This window comes from Zonotrichia albicollis, chromosome 4 (assembly GCF_047830755.1).
Source record: "Zonotrichia albicollis isolate bZonAlb1 chromosome 4, bZonAlb1.hap1, whole genome shotgun sequence".
Lineage (NCBI taxonomy): Eukaryota > Metazoa > Chordata > Aves > Passeriformes > Passerellidae > Zonotrichia > Zonotrichia albicollis.
In genome coordinates, this window is record NC_133822.1 from 46875492 (window position 1) to 46896765 (window position 21274).

The window sequence follows — 21274 nt, forward strand, 5'->3', positions numbered from 1 at the left end:
TGTGAGAACTTATGAGGAGCATAATGGATAAAAAAATACAAATACCAATAAACTCTTTTCAATGAGCCTAACCACTGCTTTCTATATGAAATCTTAATGTGATTATAAGAAGTTATTGTATTTGTAGCTTGTACTGTAAGAGGATGTTAATTTGTGTCCAATCTACAGATTAAGACAATAAAGCAGTGGAACAGTTCAGTGAGATATGAAGCAACACACAAATACTTATGGAAGAATGTGAGGAGTTTGCAAGCTCTTGTTTTTCCTTGCTGAGAAACAAAATTGAGCACAGTATTTCACTAACATTGTTTTATTTCTGTGTAATCTAGTGTCAATAAAACATGTCAAAATAGAATTCTAAACTCAAACAGCATACATGAAATATAGATGAGTTTTACATGTTCTCATCCCATTTTTCTCACCATCATCTTTGATTTAAGGAACAATGCTCTCAATTTTCATGTATGTTGGAACAATAACATAAATAATTTTTTTTTTCCAGGAGAGGAAAAAACCAATCCAAACCAAGAGACTGAAAATAATTCTTCTTATATTTTGCTACATCTTGCTCGAACTTACTGACCTCCTTGGGGTAAGACTTCTAGGAGACTGATGAGTGGCCCTTTTAAAAAAAAAATGTTGTGGCATCTTTCTTACATTAGCACTGAACTAAAAAGTAAGGAAAGTCAGCAGATAATCTCAGTGAATATTAGTAACTGAGGACACAGGGTAGACAATAAGACCACCTTTTTTCTACATGGATGTGATAGGTTATGCTTCTATAAGTGCAAATAGCTACATCATTTTAGGAGGAAAAGTGTATCTTTTCAAGAACACTGAATTAATATAGCAACAGCGTTATTTATTTTACTCTAAGTCTTACGATATTAGGTGGGTTTATTTTCTACCTGACATTTCAGAGCTATTTCCCTTTATGACATAGCTCTCGAAACCCAGTAAATGCTTAAATAAAGGTGTGCCTGAGAGGACACAGCCTCAAGCTGCACCAGGGCAAGTTTAGGCTACATATTGGAAAACAATTCTTTGCAGAAAGAGTGAAGAACCACCACAGGGAGGTGGTTGAGTCACCTGGAAGTGTTTAAAAAACACTTGATGAAGCACTCAGTGCCATGGTTTAGCTGATAAGGTAATGTTGGGTCAGAGGTTGGATTGATGATTTCAAAGGTCTTTTCCAATCTAGTTTATTCTGTGATTCTGTGAATTCTCCTTCTAGCCAGGGAAGTGCTGCCTGGATACCACAACTTGATCATGTCGACAGCCCCCCTTCCCTACAAGAATAACCATTAGGGCTACAATATGAAACTGCAGTCCTTGTGGTGAGATGTCAACTCAGAGCTGTTGGTCCCTGTATGAGGAGAGCAGAAAAGAAGTGTACCAACTCAGCTGAAAGCACAGATCAGTCTGAATCTGAGGGTTAAGAAGGACAAAGATATTTTAGGTTTTCAAACATGCAATGAGCAGACAAGAATAGAAGTAGGTAACTTGTGAAACCACTTCTGCTCTCAAATACACTTTCATACTTTTATAAGAAGCTGTCAGTTTGATATTGTGCCAATACTATAATTTCTAAAAATACCCTAATGTGAGTATTATAGGTTTCAGTCCTACTATTAAGTATTTAGAGCAACAATAGCAGTCAGACATCTGTTTCAGGAAGGTAAACTCCTTACAGGTCAAAACAAAAAGTGAAGGAAAGTACATACTTGCTATGCCTAAACTGGGCCTGTGTCACATGCAGAGCTGCAAAGCTGCTTTCAGCTCAGACAGGGCTTTTTTAAGAAAAAAAATGCAATAAAATCTTCTTTTAAGAAGAAAAGGCAAGATACATAATGGCTTAAGCATTCAATTTAACAATACAATAATAAAAATCTTACAGAACTATCTCAGCTCATTGAAGAAAAGTGATGGTGGTGATGGTTTCTGAATGGCAAAAAGTAGCAAACTAAAAAATAGTGTTGTAACAACTTTCCTGTCTTGTAAATTAGTGTCTGCTAAAGGACTGTGGAACAAACAAATTTGTATAATACATCTGCATAAAGAGAGCAATTAAATCTGCACTCCGTTTACTCCTACAGTCCTCCTTCAGAATTAAACTCAGTTTCATAGCAGGACTGAGACTGTAGAATCAGAGACAATGGAAGTTAGAGACACATTTTTTCTAACCCATAAATCGATCAAACCCTTATGTTTACATGTAAATGTTGTCTGCTTACTTATCACCTATGGAAAATAAACATCAGTACCATTCTCTCTTCCAACGTGTCCAGCAACCACCTATATTTACAACTTACCACAATTCCTCCCATATTTTTATACAATGATCCCAAATCTGTCATAACAGTAATTTTGTAGCGCTTACTTCTGAAATCTTCCACTACTGGACTTAAAAATACAGTTTGAAAAAAAAGTTTATCTTCTACTTTACACAACTAGAACAACCTGTTTTACTGTTTCTAATTGATACCAACACAGACAAATCTAGCATTCAAAAACAAACTTACTGTGTGGCTTTGACAATGTCCCAAGTGCTGTAATCATCAATGTGGCTTTTCCGTCCAAGAGATTCACTGTATCCATGGTTGTAGTGGCTTTGAGGTTTTATTTCCTAAAAAAGACAAACTTGCTTTTAGAACACTCAAATCAGCAAGTTTCCAAGTTAAAAAAAAAAAAACAACATGAGCAAAACTAAAACCAGTACGCAATTCAATGTATTACAAAGCCACCTAAATATAAGAGCGGCACATTTCTCCATTTTGTTAAGCAGGCCACCATATCCCCCAGTATACTTTTCAAACACTTTACAGAAAATAAACTTGCAAACACAGGGTTCTGCCAAATCCTACACTTTTTTCCTACTTGTATTTTTACAGAAAGCAAACAAAAACTATGACCAAATTTCATTAGGTAGTTATTTAGTTTGCGTTTTTTTTTTTTTTTTTTGCTTTTATAAAGGCAACATAACATAGGTAGAAAAGCTATTTGCCATAAATTGATGAAGTCTCACACTGTTACTACAAATAAATTTTGCAATTCAAACAGCAGAGGTTAGCTGTGGATGTTTAAGCTGTGGGTCTTGAAAATAAATGGCATGACCACGACCATACAGCCTTCTGACTTAATTCTGTTGATGAAGGGCAACACTTCCAGGCTCAGTGCTTCCTTTAGGTGGAATCTATATTCAAACACTATTGATATATCACTAGTACAGAAACACATGGTTTTTCTTTAGACACGTGGAAAGCTCAGCAAGCTGAAACTGAACAATTAATTTTATACATCTTCTGGACAATTTTGTATGTGTTGCAGATGCTATAGCAAATCACCTCTGTGCATCAGCCATGCAACATGAAAAAGCATGAAAACTGCAATACAGGTGAAAAAGCACAAAAAAGGAGCAAGTCCTCTACAAGCTCTAAAAATGCATTTCAGCTGTTTTCCTTAAAATGTATTGTTTACTTTTAGTTTTCCCCAACATATACTTCCAGTAGAAGAATTTTTATCTTTCACCTATATCTGAGAAAACTTTCAAACACTTTATGAAAGGCGTTTAATTAAAACAGTTCCAACTGCCACTTAGTCACTGAAATGAGCAATCAACTAGTTCATTATTACACTATACAGATTTAAGATGTTTTTTAAAAAATAAAGATAATAGAGTCAAGGCAATGACCATGTAGTGCACCTAACCTTACCAAGGATTCATGTCACAAATCTCCACTAGTACCTCTCCCTAAAGGTGCATGCTGCCCTGTTAGCTCAACTGACTAAGAGATGTATTACAGCGAGGGAGAGTTCCAATTGCCAGTAGGAACAGGCCTTCCTATTTCTCATATTCTCTCAGCTGGGCAGTAATTTCTGCATAGGAGATGTTGGGCACAATGAGAAACAACTTCATACTGTGCCTAGTTGTGGCTAGTGAACCAAAGTGTTTTCTTGCTTCCTGGGGCATTACCCAACTCTCCATTGAATGGATGGGATTTTAAGTGAACTGCCCTCTAACCCACAGATGTTACTCCTCATGGCTGCTATTTTAAAATATCTATTTCTACTCTAAAATTATTACATACATTATCTCTTTTAATGAGGCTAGAAAAAAAATTAAGTCTGAAACCCACATTTTAATTATTTCTAGATTTCAATATGCTGAAGTACCACTTAGGCAGAAGTCTAAAAACTTCGGATATCAGTTATAACTTCAGAGTAAACTATCAAGAAATTAGTCAAGTTGCAAATATGAAAACTCTCAATATTTATGTAAAAACTGAGTCACTTCAGTTGAACATGTTTGTATCCAGTACATACACTATGCCTATTCCAGACAGAAGGAAAAAAAAAATCCAAGTAAGAATTTCTAATGTATTGAGTACATTTTGTCACTTAATTTATAGTTAGAAAAATTATGAAAATTTATACACTAAAAAAATCTTTCAAGAATTTGAAGCATTTACAACTTTAAAACCACAGCACAGTTAACACTGATGACTAGTGCAGCAAGTCTTCATTTTTAAAATAGACTTATTCTTAGGTATGACTTTTTTTCAAAAAAACTAATTTTTCCATTTCACACAGTACCTAAGTGATCAGCAGATTATATCTTTTTGTTTGACCACAATATTATTCTGCAACATTTAATTTTTCTTTCCTAGTGTGAAAAATTACCTAGATGAACCAAATAAGCATTGTCAGCTCAGCAGGAAGGTTGCTTTGTTGCCATCTCTACAGGAGAGACAAACTAAAAATGTAACAGGGCATCTGCTGTCATCCAAATCTTACGTTGCAACCAATCCTCTTACAATTCAGAAACGTAGCTTTGCTTTGTATCTGAAAAAGGCAACAGCTTAACCAAACCTTTTTTTCCCCCAGCTACTAGATAAGCCAGAGATAAGACAATTCATCGAGAGAGCTGAGTTCATATTTTACATTTAGGAATAGTTGAAACAATTCCTAAATCCCCAAAGTTTTATGAACATCACTTCCTCCAAAATCATACCTTGGAGTTTTCTTTATTACAACATAAACTGTGGGAAAAAGGATCATTTTAGAGAAGAATATGCAAACACTGACCACTTTGGAAGTAAATCTTTAACAGGAAATTACAGCAAAGCACATAACATCTGAACACTCAGCCAATATAGTAAATTCTCCGGAGCCTGGACACAGATTCCCAATCTTAGACTTGAAATTTATTACTCATTATTATCTATGCAACTTGACAGTTGCATGCTGGCTCACAGTGGCATGCTGGTTCTTCAAGTGCCATTCTGTGGGGGTAACTCTTACCTGGCATTATGAGTGCCTCGTCTATGACTGTAACCTGCACAGTAACCTCTGGGTTCCTAAGTCAAAAAGCCATCGGGAATCAGGAGAAAAGAAAACCTGGATTTTATGAATTACAGTAATCCTTGATTCACCTGGTGATGGGTGATTTGGACCAAGGCAATGCAAATAACGCTGTTACACACTATGCTGGGCTGACAAGGCAAAAATAAAAGAAGCAAGGCAGCAGCTAGGAACTGAAAACAATTGTTTGAGGGTTCTGAAATTTCCATGCAGTGCTAGGACACCAGAATACAAATGCAGAAAAGTAGTTTTCCTAATTATTCTAGAAAGGATATTTTAGAAAGAAATAACCAAAGACTAAGAGAATGCAACATAGGCTTACGCCATAACTGGGCAAGTTACCAAAAATAGGAAAACAAGTGACAGCCTGAAGCAGGAGACCTTTAGAAGACCTGCAGTGAGTGACTGCAAACCAGCTATCTGCTCAAGGGGCACATTCCCCATTTCACGTTTAGCACAGCAATTTAAAAGACTGCCATTCAAAAAACCTGTCGCTATTAAACACAATCTCTTTTTACATGCATTGCTAGCACAGACAATGTTTTCAGCAGATGCTGCCATAACACAGCCAGGCACCTCCCTACCTGGATGGCAGGCTGCCTGAACAAAGCTCCCTGTGCCCAGGCATCACACAGCCTGCTCAGCCCCAGCAGGACCAACTGCAGTGGGGCTACACTGGGGGAGTTTGCCCAGCAAATGTTGCTGCATTTTCCATCAGCAGCTAAACTAGAAAGAAATCACACCTAAGATATTTACACAGTATCTCTTTTCAGAGTTAACAAATAATAATAACACACAAAATAGAGATTGCTTCCTCCAACTTGCTGGACTGAAGAGAACGCTCAACTTTTAAATTCTACCATGATCTAGATTGCCTGCCTCCCACTATTAGAGGAACAGAAATTAGCATAAAAAACTGAAAAATTATGAGTATAGACTTTTAAGACCCCACTTAAAAGAATGAATCTCCCCTAAATTCATACACCCTCACACAAATTTTAGGAATACACTTTAAATTCTTGAAACTACTAAGACTTTTTTAAACATATGATATGACAGATTGATAATAAAGTAGCAACATAACATTTTGAGCCTAGAGTATAAACTGCATTCACAAATGACTTCAACAACATTTCCTAAGTGTTAAAATATTTTCCCTTTTTTGATGAAAATATTTATTCCAGGAAAATTTAATTTTTCAATGATGATCCATCGTTAAAAAAACCTCAAGAGCCAGTTAAAAGACAGAAAGCTAATTGAAACCCAAGTGCACTTGTTTCTTGCTATTTTGATCTTTTGTGACAATGGTTCTTCCACAGCTGAGTCATGAAAACCTGTAAGAAGGTAGCAGAGCAGAGACCTGATGTCAATGATTTAAAATAGGCAAATAGCAAACACTAGATTTCTGGTTGTTCCGTCCTGTTTCAAGGAGCCATTTTCAAGCAGGACTTGAGCCAAAATTGTTACCTTTGCTAAAAGAGAAAGGTCATTCCTCTGCCCACTCTTTGTTCTTGGTTCCATGTTCCTGCTGCCTAACTCAAGCCAACTTTGGTGCTTGGAGCTGTGGTCACGCCCACTCCTCTCATGACAGGGAAGGGGCAGGGGGATCAACATGAAACAGAAAAAAACCTCAACCTTTCAGTAGGACAGAGAGCTGAATCTGCCCTGTGAAAACACAGAGCCACTGACAGAGGGAAAGCAAGCCAACCCAAGGTAGCAGGAACATTTCTGCACCTGCTAATTGTTAATTTGACTAAGTAATCATGGACAACTTCAGTTTTTAAATAACCAAAAAAGTTGGGCTGACAGGTTGAAAAAATTCTTCTGCTTAGAAATTGCTAGAGTTGTCTGGTGTGGAAGGTTGCAAGAAAGACAAATTTCCCTCACCTGTAAGAATGATATTTGGTTCTTCCATTCCTACCAAGGATCATTTCTAGATGAGCTTCCCACATCAGTGGCTATCCTTTGACAAGACCCTAATCACTCATATGCATCTGTGACAATTTTGTCATTATTCATTAGTCACAAAATGTGCAGACTGCTTGCACAGATGCACAAGCAACACAATGTAAAAAAAAAAAAAAACCTCAAAAGAGAATAATGCTGTAAAAACAACAACAAAAAAAGACATGTTTTGGTAAAAAAAGAAAAACCTCCTCTGAAAAACAAGACCAGTAAGATGGGGAAAGAGAAGATAATGCAAAATATGAAATGAAATGTAACTCCAAAGGCAAAAGTATGAAGCACAAGGGAGAGGAGGGGGGAAAGTTTTTATTCTTGGAAGCTCTGCTAATTTCAGCATTCCCAATCAGTCCTCCTCCTAACCAAATGCATAAGTAAAGTTACACTAATTTCCTCTCAATACTCAAAGTTCTTAATAGTTTCCAATAAAAAAAGCCTAAATGAAACAAGCTTAAGAAGGATTTTGAGAGTAGTATTTAGAGAAAAAAATAAGAAGTTCTGCATGAAAGAATAAGATGACCAAGACTGAATTACTCAGAGATGGCAATTTCATAATTCCCAATTATACACAGCAGGCGGATATGACCAGGTCAATGAGCCTGCTTGGACATAAGGGAGGGAGGAAAGAACTGCTGCTTGCAGCTGCCACACACAGCTCTGGGAGCACTAACAGATGGCTGGGACTGCTTCTCCTTTAACATTATGCAATGTTGCTGCAAGGAAGAGATTCCATGATCAAAATCAGACACTCAAATTCTGAATGGGGACCAAGATCATTGAGACTAAAAGAGAAAATACTAACAGGTTTCAAAATATAAACTTAGAATTAGAAGTATTACCTTCCATAAAATATTGCATACTATTGCATCTGTTTCTTAATAGAAACAAAATAAATTTCTTCTTTAATTGATGAATACACTATTTTCATATCTGGCTGTAGTCAGAGAATCATAATCAAATTGGAAGTGACTGCAACTGTTTCAGGGAAGCTAAATAATGTGTTACATTTAGCAGGGACTTCTGGAGGTTAGTACCTTCCCCCATATTTGTGTGTTCAATTTCCCTGTACTTCATTTACTACAGTATAGTGGTTTATCGTTTTCTCTCCCAGTTTTCCTCCTGCTTTTAAAAAGGTGCAAGAATCTATACAGACAAATTTATATATAGTTATTTGCATATTATAAACGCCCACATTTATTTATAGACACAAAGACTAGTCACTCGTGAACTAACATTAATAGAAAAATGCTCCAAAAATAAACAAGCAAATTGATCAAACACAAATAACAAAAAAGTGACACTGCTGGTATTTTTAATGAAAGATTCTCTTCTAAAGATTGTCTTCCTTCCCCCTACCCCTTTAGCTAACTCTGCAACTCACAAAGTTCCAGAAACAGAGGCTAAAATTCGTTAGTATTATAGAAATCACAATGAATCACAATCACAGGCTTAAGAAGAGTAGCTTTTTCTTCTCTCAAAACCAGTTTCTCTCAACATTTACTGCTGCAACAGTTCATCTAACTGTTGACTGCCATCCAGTGAGAACAGTCTGATCCTTCTCATATTCACACAAACACCTAGCCCAGAAAGTTAAGATTTCTCTAGGGCTATGTTGGTTCATAACTTTGAGGAACCAGAATGTTCAGCAGCTATGAGCTGTTAGATTCTCTGGATCAGGATGATTCATACACACCTTCAGTTTAGCTAATCCATACTAGAAAATTCCCACCTAAACCAGACTACGTTCTCCATGGAAAAAAAAATGCCATACACTTGTTTTATTAACTGATCAAATTATGCATTTTAAAAAATAGTTCAGTGTTTGGCTTATACATATCATCAGACTCGCCTTACTTTGATCCTTAACCAGTAACATTAGGATTCTCCCTGCCCCTATTACAGCACTGAATTACACAAAATGAGTATGACATGATAAAATAACCTTCCATTCAGTGGTATTTCTGTTACTTTTTTCCATTACTTTGTACATTTTACTGCATTTTGTGAAGTCTGTTCAGCTTACTTCCTATAATTTTGGTCTAATTGCACAGTTTCTTGACTAAAAGAAAAGATGCATTTATGAAAATCCCTAGAGAAGCTAATTATAGAATACATAAACAATGGAAATAAATCTTTGCCTAACACTAATTTTTTTTAAAATCAATATACAGTTTAAGAAGACAATGTTTCTTTAAAAAGTGGAGAAATAGATTGAGAAAAGCCTCACCTCAAACACCATAAAGCAGTCCTTTTGCTGCTACAGATTTCCACCCACATGCAAGTCAGGCATCACACAGAGACCATAATCCTGCATACTCTCCAACACAGATCTAATTTTTTACATAACAAGTTAGAGATGCTCAACTAGAGCCCTTAATCCAACCACTCTATGCAGAGGTCAGAGCTCATGTGATTAAAAGCACAGCTATAATGGTAAGTTTTGTTTCTTCAAACTAAGCACCCATAACCAGTCAACTGTTTTCTAATATTTTCCTTGAAAATATTAGAATTAGAGGAGGAATTAGAATTCCTCCTAAACTGAACAGTGTTATACTTTAGGAAGCCATAGCTTCACAAGTAAGCTTTTCAAGAGGCTTTGTATTTGCACACAAAGCAAGCACTATTTAAAAGAGTTACATTTATTAGCATTTGTAATGGTTAAAGAGCTTCTAAACTTAAAATGCTATGGTGTAAAGCTCACTATAAAGCTTTTGTTTAGTCAGCAACCTACATTAACATGTACATTTATCTTTTTGGCTTTCTTTTCAAGGAGTGTTGCATTATGTTCTTAGCCAAAAATCTCAGGACTTTGGTAAAAATGAAACTATGCTTTTTCCAAGTGATTTAAACAGCTCTAGGTCTCACAGAAGCTTACAGATCCAAACAAAAAATCTCTGAAAGAGCAAGCTTTAAGAGTCAGTCATGAAAGCAGTGTAAAACCATTTACATATTTCACTCTTTTAAAGTGAAACTTCAAAAGTGCACCCAAGATGTGTCTAGCCCAACACTGATACTCAGTTACTTGGAGAAAAAAGTCCTCCTTTTCAAATACACAGAAAAGGATATTCTTAAAAGTATTTTTCAAAGGTAAATGTTTTTTTCCCATCAAGAATCAGATCACCAGCACGTGCACACAACAGAATGAGCAGTTAGCCTAGCTACAGATGCCCTTTTCTCCGTGGCAGATACAGAGAAAAAACTTAGTACAAGTTGTGCTCAACCCTTACAAAAAATTTCAATTCACCATTCCCATCTCAACTTTTTAGCAGTCCATGGAACCTCTCATCAACAGCCAGTGGAGCAAACTCCCATTCCCACTTATAATAAATAGAGGCTGCTCAACCCACCACAACTAGGAACTGCATGAAAGGTGTTTCAAATCATGCTAACAGACAATCTCCTGCAGCAAATGAGACAGCTCAGTGAATCCATGGTCCAACACTGCAGAAGGGTCCTGTTCTCTCCAACTCCTCACTTTCCAAACCAGGACTGACAGCTCACCATCTACCTTCTGTCAGTGCTTTAGTGCACTTGACCCTTCCATGAGTAGGCTTAGAGAACTGGCAGAGTGTTATTCACAGCAGTTTTTTTACTGGATGCATTTTTCACTGATTTACTTCTCTGAACTGACTCATCCTGGGACCAGAGAAGCATCACTGGCAGATGAGTGCAGCTGGAAGCACCTGAATCACAATCAGCTTAGGACAAGCTAAAAGTGATCTGCAATCAGCCAGGTGATCACACTCGTGGCCCTGGCTGCACCTTCTCCATTACCTCTTACCCATTCTCACAACAGCACAGCAAAGGTGTCACATCAGGCCACAGACTCACCAAGCAAGTGCCACCCCAAGTCACCCACTGGCCACACAATTGCAAGAGCTCACCCCAAGAAGGGGGAGGAGCTGTGTCTGTGCTCCACCATGGCTTGAGATCAGCTTAAACTCAATCATAAAAATCACAATCTTCAGAGCCAGCAAGGCAAATGTTCTCAGAGTATGCTCTGATGTCCTCCCTCTCTTGCAACTGCGCTTCCTCCTTCTTGAGTCATCTTCTCCTGATCTTGAGCAGCTTTCCAAGCTGTGACCACAGCATTCCCACTACCCTCCACTTTTGGAACCTCCTCCCTCATAGAGAGAATCAAGGAAACACTTCTACATACCTCAGGGCAACCTGCAGGTGTAGGAAGAAATTACTAGATCTCCTAATTGCACAATTGTAGTCTAATGATACACTACATACTGGATGTGACAGGCCCAAAGCTTCATTTCAGCCAGACTCCCTTTGACTTCACAAAAAGCTTTCTACTTTGCTTCACAGTCTCATTTGTAATATAACCCAGTGTTTATCTCAACTACAAGGATACCATAAAAGTCAAATCTGTATCTCATAGTGTCTTTGAAAAGCCACAGAGGACAGTGTGCATGCTGAAATATCAGTTTCTGAGGCTGCTCCTACCTAAACATGTCAGTACCAATGGCAACATTGTTCAGTTTTCCAGCAAACAGCAAACAAACATCTTCCTCCTTAATTCTGTAAATTTTCTTCCACAATCATAGTCTTGTTACTTCCCTAAGCAAACAGGCAAACACAGTGAAACAAGCACTGTTGAAAGATTAATCTTCTGTGAAATATGAGAGAAATAAGGCCTGTGCTTAATGAGTAAAAGCAAACTGAATCAACACAAATTTGGATCAGACCAGACATTTCTCTCTTAAACATTAAGAGGGCCTGTCTCAAAACAAATTTTTAACTTTAAAATCAATCACTGCCCAAATCAGAAGATACCTAGACTAAAAAATTTAAATAGTTGAAAACTAGTTTAAGTGTTTTATGCAATGCCCAAGAAGACACAATTTTACCATTGAGAAAAAGATGAGTGGTGAAAAACTGCACTATTTAAAAAGGCCGCTGTAACAAAACAACTGCAAAAAAATCTTGTAAGAATTGTAGGTGAAGCATTTGCAATGATGATGACAAATTAGAAAAATATGAAAAAACAAAATGCTAGCAAAAGGATACAATAACTCCCTATCCCTAGAAGGGCAAGCACCATCCTAGCAATAAAAGAAATTAACAAAAGTTGCCAAGATTACAACGTAAGAATAACAGAACTGCCAATAAAACACAAACCCACAAAATTTGAAAATGTTTGGTAAGTGCAGAACAAAAAGAAAATTTAAATTGCCCCAATAAAATACCTTCTATAGAACAATAACTATAAAACTTCTGTAAATTACAGGTTGTTTGGATCAACCATATGGTCCAAAAGATGTGAATACTGCTATTCATTATGCCAGAAGAAACTCCTGCAGTCTGGATACAAAATGACATGGATTATAAACAGTTACCATTTTAAGTCATTGCTGCCTTCTCTAGGTTTTGATATAAAACTGACAAAAGACCAAATACTAATATAGCAGACTACAAAGACTAGCACCATGGCTTCAAAGGAAACTAAACCTGTCACTTGATTCTGATAAATTAGCAGCAATGGCCAAACACAGTTAATGTCCAAACTGTTTGGGTTAGTAGTGTCTGACATTTTGATTAAGAAATTAGAATACAATGAAAGTTAACGTGGTCTATCTTGCATGTATAAAAGCTACATGTGAGCAAGCTTTATTCTTACGATTTGCTCTGTGACCATTATACCTACTCTCCTTGTTAAGGAATTTGCTCCAAAAAACCTCATTCTGGTTATTTCAGTAGCTCCAATATTTAAACCCCCAGAAAAGTGTCAATGTGAAAATACTAAGCATCCTTCAGAGGCTGTACCTTGACCCACCATATTTCATCACCGTAACCCAGAAGTAAACAACAGTTAGAGATAATTCTTACTGGGAGGGTGGGGAGTGTGTGGAGAGAGAAAAAAGGGAACAAGTAATACTCTCTTTCTGATACAACTTAGGGATGTTGGGACAGGACAAAATCAGGGTTTTTTAAATATCAACAAAAGCCAAGTCCTATCTAAAATAAGGACCTATCCTAGAAACTACCTCAAAGGGTTGGTCATTATCTGAGCACAAGTTTCCAGCGTGACACAGTTCCCAACAAGACCAGTACAAATCTCTTTATGGGGAATGATGAGCAGGAATCATAGGATGGCCTTGGTTGGAAGGACCCTTGAAGCCCATCCAGCTCAAGCCCTCTGCTGTGAGCAAAGACACCTGCCACAAGAGCTCAGACCCCATCCAGCCTGGCCTTGAAAACTTCCAGGGATGGGTCATCCAGAGGGTGTTTGCTGCCAGAGCAAACATAGTGCACTGCTTCCAAGTTCCTGCAACAGCTACTGCACTGACAGCAAAGCCATCAAAACACTGAAAGGACAAATGAACATGGGAGACTCAAAAGGGTCAGGAGGACTGCAGACCGTAACAGGAGTGTAGGGGTCTGAGAATCATCAGCATATTAAATAGATACAGACAGACCTATATTTGGAGAGGTATCTTGCAAGATGTAATGAACAGGAATAAATTAAATTCAGGCTAGACACATGTTTAAGTCTTCAACAGACTAATTAAATTTGAGGGCAACTTTCCCATTTATGCAATATGACCTATTAACATAGGATTTTATTTTTTTTCTTTTTTACTTTATAATTAGCACTCTGGCAATAAAAAGAATTAGTTTAAAACCTTTAGCCTGTGATATAAGGTTGGATTAGATCTGCAGTCCTCTCCATACTCAGCCTCTGGAGCTACCCAAAATACACCAAGCAAAGCTCAACCTTCAGTATGAAGCATGCTAATTTGTCTGAGACTTCAGAGATCTGTTGTCCTTTCTAAGCAGTATAATAAGTGATACCTGATCTTTAAATGAGCTCACAAATGCAAGACTAGTCTCTGGAGTGAAGCTGACTAAACAACACAGTAAGTTCTGGATCTGTACAGGACAATTAAGAACAATCGGCACTCCAGGACAACCCCAACAATATCGACAGAACTCCACAGAGAATAGAGCTGGATGGTAAAGTCAGGCCTTTCACTGAAATTTTGAACAGAAAAAATTAGAGCAAAACTTACAGTAGGTTTACTTGTTTTCTTCAAATCACCAAGAAGGAATATAAGTATATATGCTTCTAACTTCCTTGGTAGTTACAAACTGAACCACAAAGAGAGAAACAAAGATAATGATGGCTTCCATCTGGAAAAATTCCTGTCAAACAGAGGCTATAAGTGTTAAAATTGCTTTTCAACTTTGCAGGAAGATTGTTCTTGGACAAGATTTTTTTAAATGCCAAGAGGAATCTGTAATAAACAATAACTTCCATCTTTCTCAAATATATCCACCACCACCTGATAGTGGTAAACACACTACAACTGACATAGCAAGCCAGATGTTCCTTCCCAGTAATAGCTCTTACCATTTAGGAAGAGATGCAGCTCTCAACAGCTGCAATATCTTTGGCAGTTAGGGCCATACTAGACACATATCTAGAATGTTTTTCAAATACAAAGGAGCATTACAAGCAAAATCCATTTTCTAAGATTCTTCTCCCTTCCCGCCCCTTGAATTTCAGAATAAAACATCCAAACCTATCATCACCTACCACAGAGGAGTTAGGAATTCACTCTTATTTAGAAGATCCAAGGAATTTAAAGTTAGGTCTGTTGGCCTATTAAAATTTTTTAATCAGAGGACAACAAACATAATCAGCATGAACAACATTCCCATAGCAGGGCTACAGTGTATAAAAGGAAGCAGAGCTTGCTATTCTGTCACCAGAAACTTAAACACTGGGAGAAGGGAACAAACCAGCAGGGAGGGACTCCTTGGCCCAGTGTTAGCCTGCCATGGCAGGGTGCTCTGCATCCCTCCTAATGGAGCCACCACATCACACTGCAGGTCAACCACACCATGGCCATCTGAGACCTGCACCTATGGGGCTCCCTTTGGTCAACCATGTACTTCCCAACCTTGCTGAGAAATCCTAAGAATTCATGGATGTGAATCAGAGTCACTCCAACACAGTCAACACACTCCTCTACATTCATATATTTGACACACCACTCAGCCATTTGTGGAATTAAAAACTTGCATCTGGTCTACAGAAAGATCCCTGAACTCCAGCTGAAAGCATCAACAGCCGGATAATCCACTACTGCCCTCCTTCCTTCACTACAATGATTACTCACCCTCCACGTTTACCACTTGTGCTTTCCAATTTGACCCCATTCAACTTCACTTTCCAGTCACTGGATCTTGTTAAGCATGAACTGAATAAAACACTGGATTTCAGTAAAAAAATATTCACAAAGGGAAAAAAAAAGATACCACTCACTTTTCCAGATAATGTGAACAGGGCTTTTGCAGGCCTTTTACCTCCCGTAAGGCATTATTAACGTAATTTTTAATTCTTTCCCATACTCTTCACTATTTAATATTTTTAAAGACAAAACTTCATCATGAGCATTGCCACATGTTCAGCCAAAAATCATCCCCTTGTTCTTATACATTTTTAAACAAAGCATTATACTGAGAACTTCTGCTGAACTGCTTGTTCATATTTGCATTCAGTCAATAACTTTTGGGATACAATCCCATGCATATGCTTCTTACCTTCAGTGCACTACTTTGAATATAGCTGCTCTAAGGTGTGCCTTGCTAATATTTTAGCATAATTTCACATGAATTCTAGATGGTTTTCTACAGTTCCATCCTCCCTGCTTCGCACTCATCCACCTCGTTTGTCTGCAAAATTTATTATTGACAATTTTGATATTGTGTCCAAATCATTAAAGAAAAAAATCCAAGTCCAGTAGACCAGTAGACTAACTCCTTCATGACTTTTAGGAACAATGAAATTCAGGAATAATCCTAACAGCTATTACCAAGATGGATCAGTTAGCCAGCAGTTCTCCAAGCATTTATCACATACTGTAAGATCCTCCTACAAGTATCACATTTGCAATCAATATTATTTGTTGTACTTCACCACTAAAATTATCTTCAGAAGCTTTGTTGTCCCACTGCAATCTTACAGCTAGAAAGATAGGATCTACCCTGTCACACTAAACTGAACTTGTCATAAAGCAGAATAAATATCATTGGAAAGAAGAGTCTATTACTTAGGTTCAGCGTGCATTCAGGAGGGAGGGAGCAAGGGAGGCCCAAGAACTCAGCATGGCACCACACAAACCCCTCAAAAGCACTCCCACCATAAATTTCCTAAAGCATGCACATTTCCATTCACTTCTACCTTTTCTTACCAAAATTACCGAATCACTTTAAACTGAGTCTTTCACAAATAAATAAATAAACAAACAGATCTCCCAGCATGACAGTAGTTAAGTAATTTTCACTATTCCTTCAAAGCTCTTTCCTACAACACTAATATTGTATTCATAGTATTTCATGGCAAAATGCAAAGCCTTAGAGCCCAGATAAAAACAAACACATCCCTTCAAAACAACAAAAAAAATCAAACAAACAAAACAATCTGCAAAAACTTCAAACAATTTGAAAGTAATCCAAATTAGTCAATACAAAAAGACAGTAAGAAGCAAAAGCCTCATTAAAAAAGGTATACAAAAATACCTGAAAAAGATACCAAAAATAAACAACAGCATGAAGCAAAAAAAAAAAAAAAAAGGTTAAGATTTTGACAGTCCTATAAAAAGCATCGGTTTTAAATGCACACAAATGTTGAAACTGATTATATGCTCTAACGTCACTACTTACATAAGGACATGGTGCTATTTTCTTAAAAAGTGGAAATCACCATGTATGAGGGCCCCTGACCTTCAGAAACGACTGAGCACAGATGCAGAGCATCGTTCAGTGGGCAGGTCTGTGCAGCACAGCTCTGCTATGGCACACCAGCCGTAAGTTTTCAAAAGAGCATCTCTGGAGGCTCTGTGAACAGCCACACACTGATGTCTCACCACCAACATGAAAAACATCCTTCTCTAAAGTTTATCTGTACAAAGACTTTAGGGAATAAAGAAACACTCACTGAAATCCATGTAGACACTATCTTGTGAGTAAGATCTAGTCAGACACTCAGCATTTCTGGAAATATCGAATAAAACTCCCTCCAAACTAGCGATGTTGATTGCATATTAAAAGATCCCAGTTCAAATTACAGCACACAATATATATTAACTTCCATTCTCATCTTTTGTGCAGACATTCAACTTTATACATCAAAGAAACAGTACAAAATTGTACCAGATGAACTAGCTAGACTACAAATTTAAATTGAGATATTTTCGTTTGCTATACAGTTAAGTACTCCAAGTTAACAAACACTAGTCTTCAATCTTTAAAACAAAATGAATTTCTGACAAGCTGTAAATGCTTTTTATTCCACTTTCCAATCTTAGATTGCCTATTTAAAGTTTCCACAAGTTAAGAACACTTTCTATCAAAGAACATCAACATCCTGCAGTCTGGATCACTACTGAAAAGTTGTGTCACTTCTGAAAATCATCAGACACTGCTACCGAGGGTACTGCATTTAATCTGACTCCAGTTAGGCTACAAAAATGTGTAGCAACAGTCTACACACATCCCTTAAAATAAATCCCCAAAAAATAAACAAACAAACCAAAACCACAAAAATCCCCCCAACCAACAACAAAAAACTCGAGACGTTCACTTGGGGTTTATTGATAGTTAATTACCTTTCAGAACAGGCTGGTCTATGCAAAAGTCATAAGCACAGTTTAGAGAGGCAGAGCAGGTAAGGTACCATGTACAGAGGCCTATACAGCCTCTTCAGTCATCAAATAAACTAACAGTCTTTTACGATACTGTTTAAGGAAAAGATACCATCTGTTTAGCAAAACCTGGAGCCTGACATATGCACTTATCCGTTTTGTAGGCTGAAAAATCAATTCTTACAGTCCTTAACGTATCGGGTTCCAAGTCCAAATATAAAAGCTTTTCTAAACTATTTAAAATACCTTTCAAAACAATCATGCTAGTCCTCAAGAATACACACATGCCGCTGACAAAGGTGGGCGGCACAAAAGGAGGATAAAAGAAAACGGCATAAAACGACCTCTACATGTTACCTGCAAACATTCCTCCCACCGTCAACACACTGGAAAAAAACCAGACCGCTCGCTCTCTAGATAAGCCCACGCCACACAGGGAGCGCTGGGCTGGATGGGGCCAGCCCCAACCTGCGGCTGAGCTGCAGACCAGTGCCACCAAACCCAAGGGAACAGTAATTCCTGCGAGCCGCTTTCCCCCGGGCAGCCGGGCCGGGCCGGGCTCCGAGCGCAGCCGCTCGGGGCCGGTGCGGCGGCACCACCCGGGGCGCCTCTGCCCCCTCCGCTGCTCCCCCGGCTCGGGGGCGGCCGGGACTGCCGGCGAGGGAGCCTGCACCGCTCCCCGCCATCCACACCCGCCTTTCCTCCCGGCCCGGCCCGGCCCACCCCGGCCCGCCACCGCCACCGCCACCGCCGCCACCGCGCACACCCAGGCCGGCGGCGGGGGGCGGCGGCGCCGCACCTCCCGCCCTCCGTGCACCCCGCCCGCCCGCCGAGCTCCGCTCCCCCCCCGCCCCACGGCGGGACGCCGTCCCGGCCGCGCCCCGAGCCCCGCTCCCGCGCCCCGCTCCCTGCGGGCGGGCCGCTCGCACCTCCGGGTGCAGGATGGGGACGCAGCCCGCCTCCTTCTCGTACTCCTCCAGCGGCGCCGCCATCTTCCTGCCAGCCCCGCGCCCGCTGCATGCCGGGTAGTGCGCGTGCCCGCCGCGCCCCCGCGCGCCGCCGTTTCCTCTGGCGGCCCGGGCGGGAGGGACGGAGCGGAGTGAGGCGGCCTGAGGGTGCGGGGTAGCTACGGGTGTACATATATATATATATATGTGTATATATATATATGTATATATATACATATATAAGTATATATGTATATATATGTATATGTATATAAAATATACAGACAGTGTGCCGTGTGTGGCGTACATATATACACACAGCGTGTGTCGTGTGGTGTACAAATATATATATATGTATACACGCAGCGTGCGTCGTGTATGGTGTACATATATACACATACACAGCGTGTGTCGCGTGTGGCGTACATATATATGGTGTACATATATATACACACAGCGTGTGTCATGTATGGTGTACATATATATATACACACACACAGCGTGTGTCATGTGTGGTGTACATATATATATATACACACACACAGCGTGTCGTGTATGGTACCTGTGTGTGTGTGTGCACCCCAGTGTCTGTGGAGACACCGGTCCCAGTTCTCCTGGAATCCATACCCAGTATAACGCAGGTTTGCGGAGATACCCCTAATGAGGAGTGGGGTTCATTGCAAGTTGGAATGTGAGCCAGAAGAGAGCCCTTCCCCTTCTGCCTTTAATGGAGATTTGGTTCCATACTAAGCAGTCTGTCCATTTTTCTCTGGGGGTTACCTTCATGCCTGCTGGAGTAGCAAAGAGAGCATGGGAGGAAAGCAAGAAGGTTTTAGTTAGGTTTTTGCTCCCAGCTGCAGGAATGTTTGAAATCCCCCAGCAGGACTCCCTGAGGAAGCAATTCCTTGCAAGCATTCGTGCCCCACTGGGCCAGTGGTTCCTCACATCCCGACCAGATGGCTGCAGATTTGGGGACAAGTGACAAAATAGCTCTGTTTAGCTGGTCATTTCTACTGTCACAGGCTGAATAGTGTGCATACAGCCAAGATCAGGAATCCTAAAACGCTTTATTTATTTTTTTAAAAAATAAATTACATTTTAATCAAAAATGGCTTTGCAATTACAGAACGTTATTGCTGGTTTGACTACTGCTCTATATTGCTGTATCTATGGTGCTCTCATTTGCCATTGTGAGAAAGGGACCTTTTGATAATACATTTTGTTGTATCATAATACATTAAGCTCATAAGCCTAAAACCCTACAATGATATTCTCTTCATTACTCTTTCCTATCTCATGCAAAATGTAACAGAGAAGCACTAATAAAATCTGACTGCAGCATTATTAAAATGTTAAACCATAAATGTCTTTTTTTTAATGTATTTAAAATCAAAATTGTGAAGAAGAATGACATAAGATTTAGAAAGCGGGGGTGTGAAACAGGTCTCAAAGCACATATTTGAAACCATAAGGGCTGAAGTGCTAAAAGAGCAGAACAAGACACTGAGTATACAGGAGAGGATCTTTTTTTAACTGTCTATATTATTAAATGTACTAGGGCTTAGATATAATTTGCAATTTGATTTGCATGAGGAAGAGAATTTCAACCCCCTACAACCTCCAGAAATAGAAATCCTATTAATCATGACAGTTCATCACTCCTATTTATAATAAAAGCAAAGGTGATCAAATAACTAAAAATCTTTATAGTATTTTTACTATTCAGATTATTTTTCCTTAGAACTCTGAAGAAGTTATGCTTTGTCCCATAGCTCTGGACTGGATTGTAAACACTCTGACATCTGTCTTAGGTATTTATAGCCTGTTCTTCACAGATCTATACATTTGGAAACCAATTCTGTTGCCAGATATTTCTGTACAGAGAATTTTTGCTGCTTGAACTGGGGCCTGATCTGTGAGTATAGTTCATGTGCAGCCTATTATATTTTTCTTCAGAACAAGTGTCCCTTTTACTGCCAAGTAACAGCAGAACTAGAATATGGGATTGTGCTGCTGTGCCTCTGCATTGGAGCTCCTCGTTCAAAAGCTAGCAGTGGTTCAGGAGTTTAAAAAGTTTTCCACACTTCAAGCATTCACTGTCCTTTCCTAATCTACATACAATCGAACATAATTACATGGAAATGTGATTCTTCATTGTTTTGCATTGTCATTACAGAGAGATTGTGGTCTGTGCAGAGGAAGCAAATGGCAGATACAAACCCAACAATCTGCTACAGTAACAAAGTTTACTCCTATTTACCACGAATCTAAAAGGATGTAAGGTTAGAGGTTTTTCTGGACTCTGCCAAAATAATTACTATCTGACCTTAAGAAAGTATTTCA

At 38.9% G+C, this 21274-nt stretch overlaps 1 protein-coding gene across 1 annotated transcript in view; it reads right to left on the reverse strand.

The window, feature by feature from the left end:
* ZDHHC17 (zDHHC palmitoyltransferase 17) overlaps window positions 1-19057 on the reverse strand; it is a 65536-nt gene extending 46479 nt beyond the window's left edge. The window contains exons 1-2 of the mRNA XM_074539695.1: window positions 18914-19057; window positions 2523-2626 (exon numbers count right to left, since the gene is read on the reverse strand). Of these exons, the coding sequence (XP_074395796.1) occupies window positions 2523-2626; window positions 18914-18976 (167 nt within the window). The 5' untranslated portion in view covers window positions 18977-19057. The remainder of the gene's footprint in view (window positions 1-2522; window positions 2627-18913) is intronic.
* Window positions 19058-21274: the final 2217 nt, after the last annotated feature.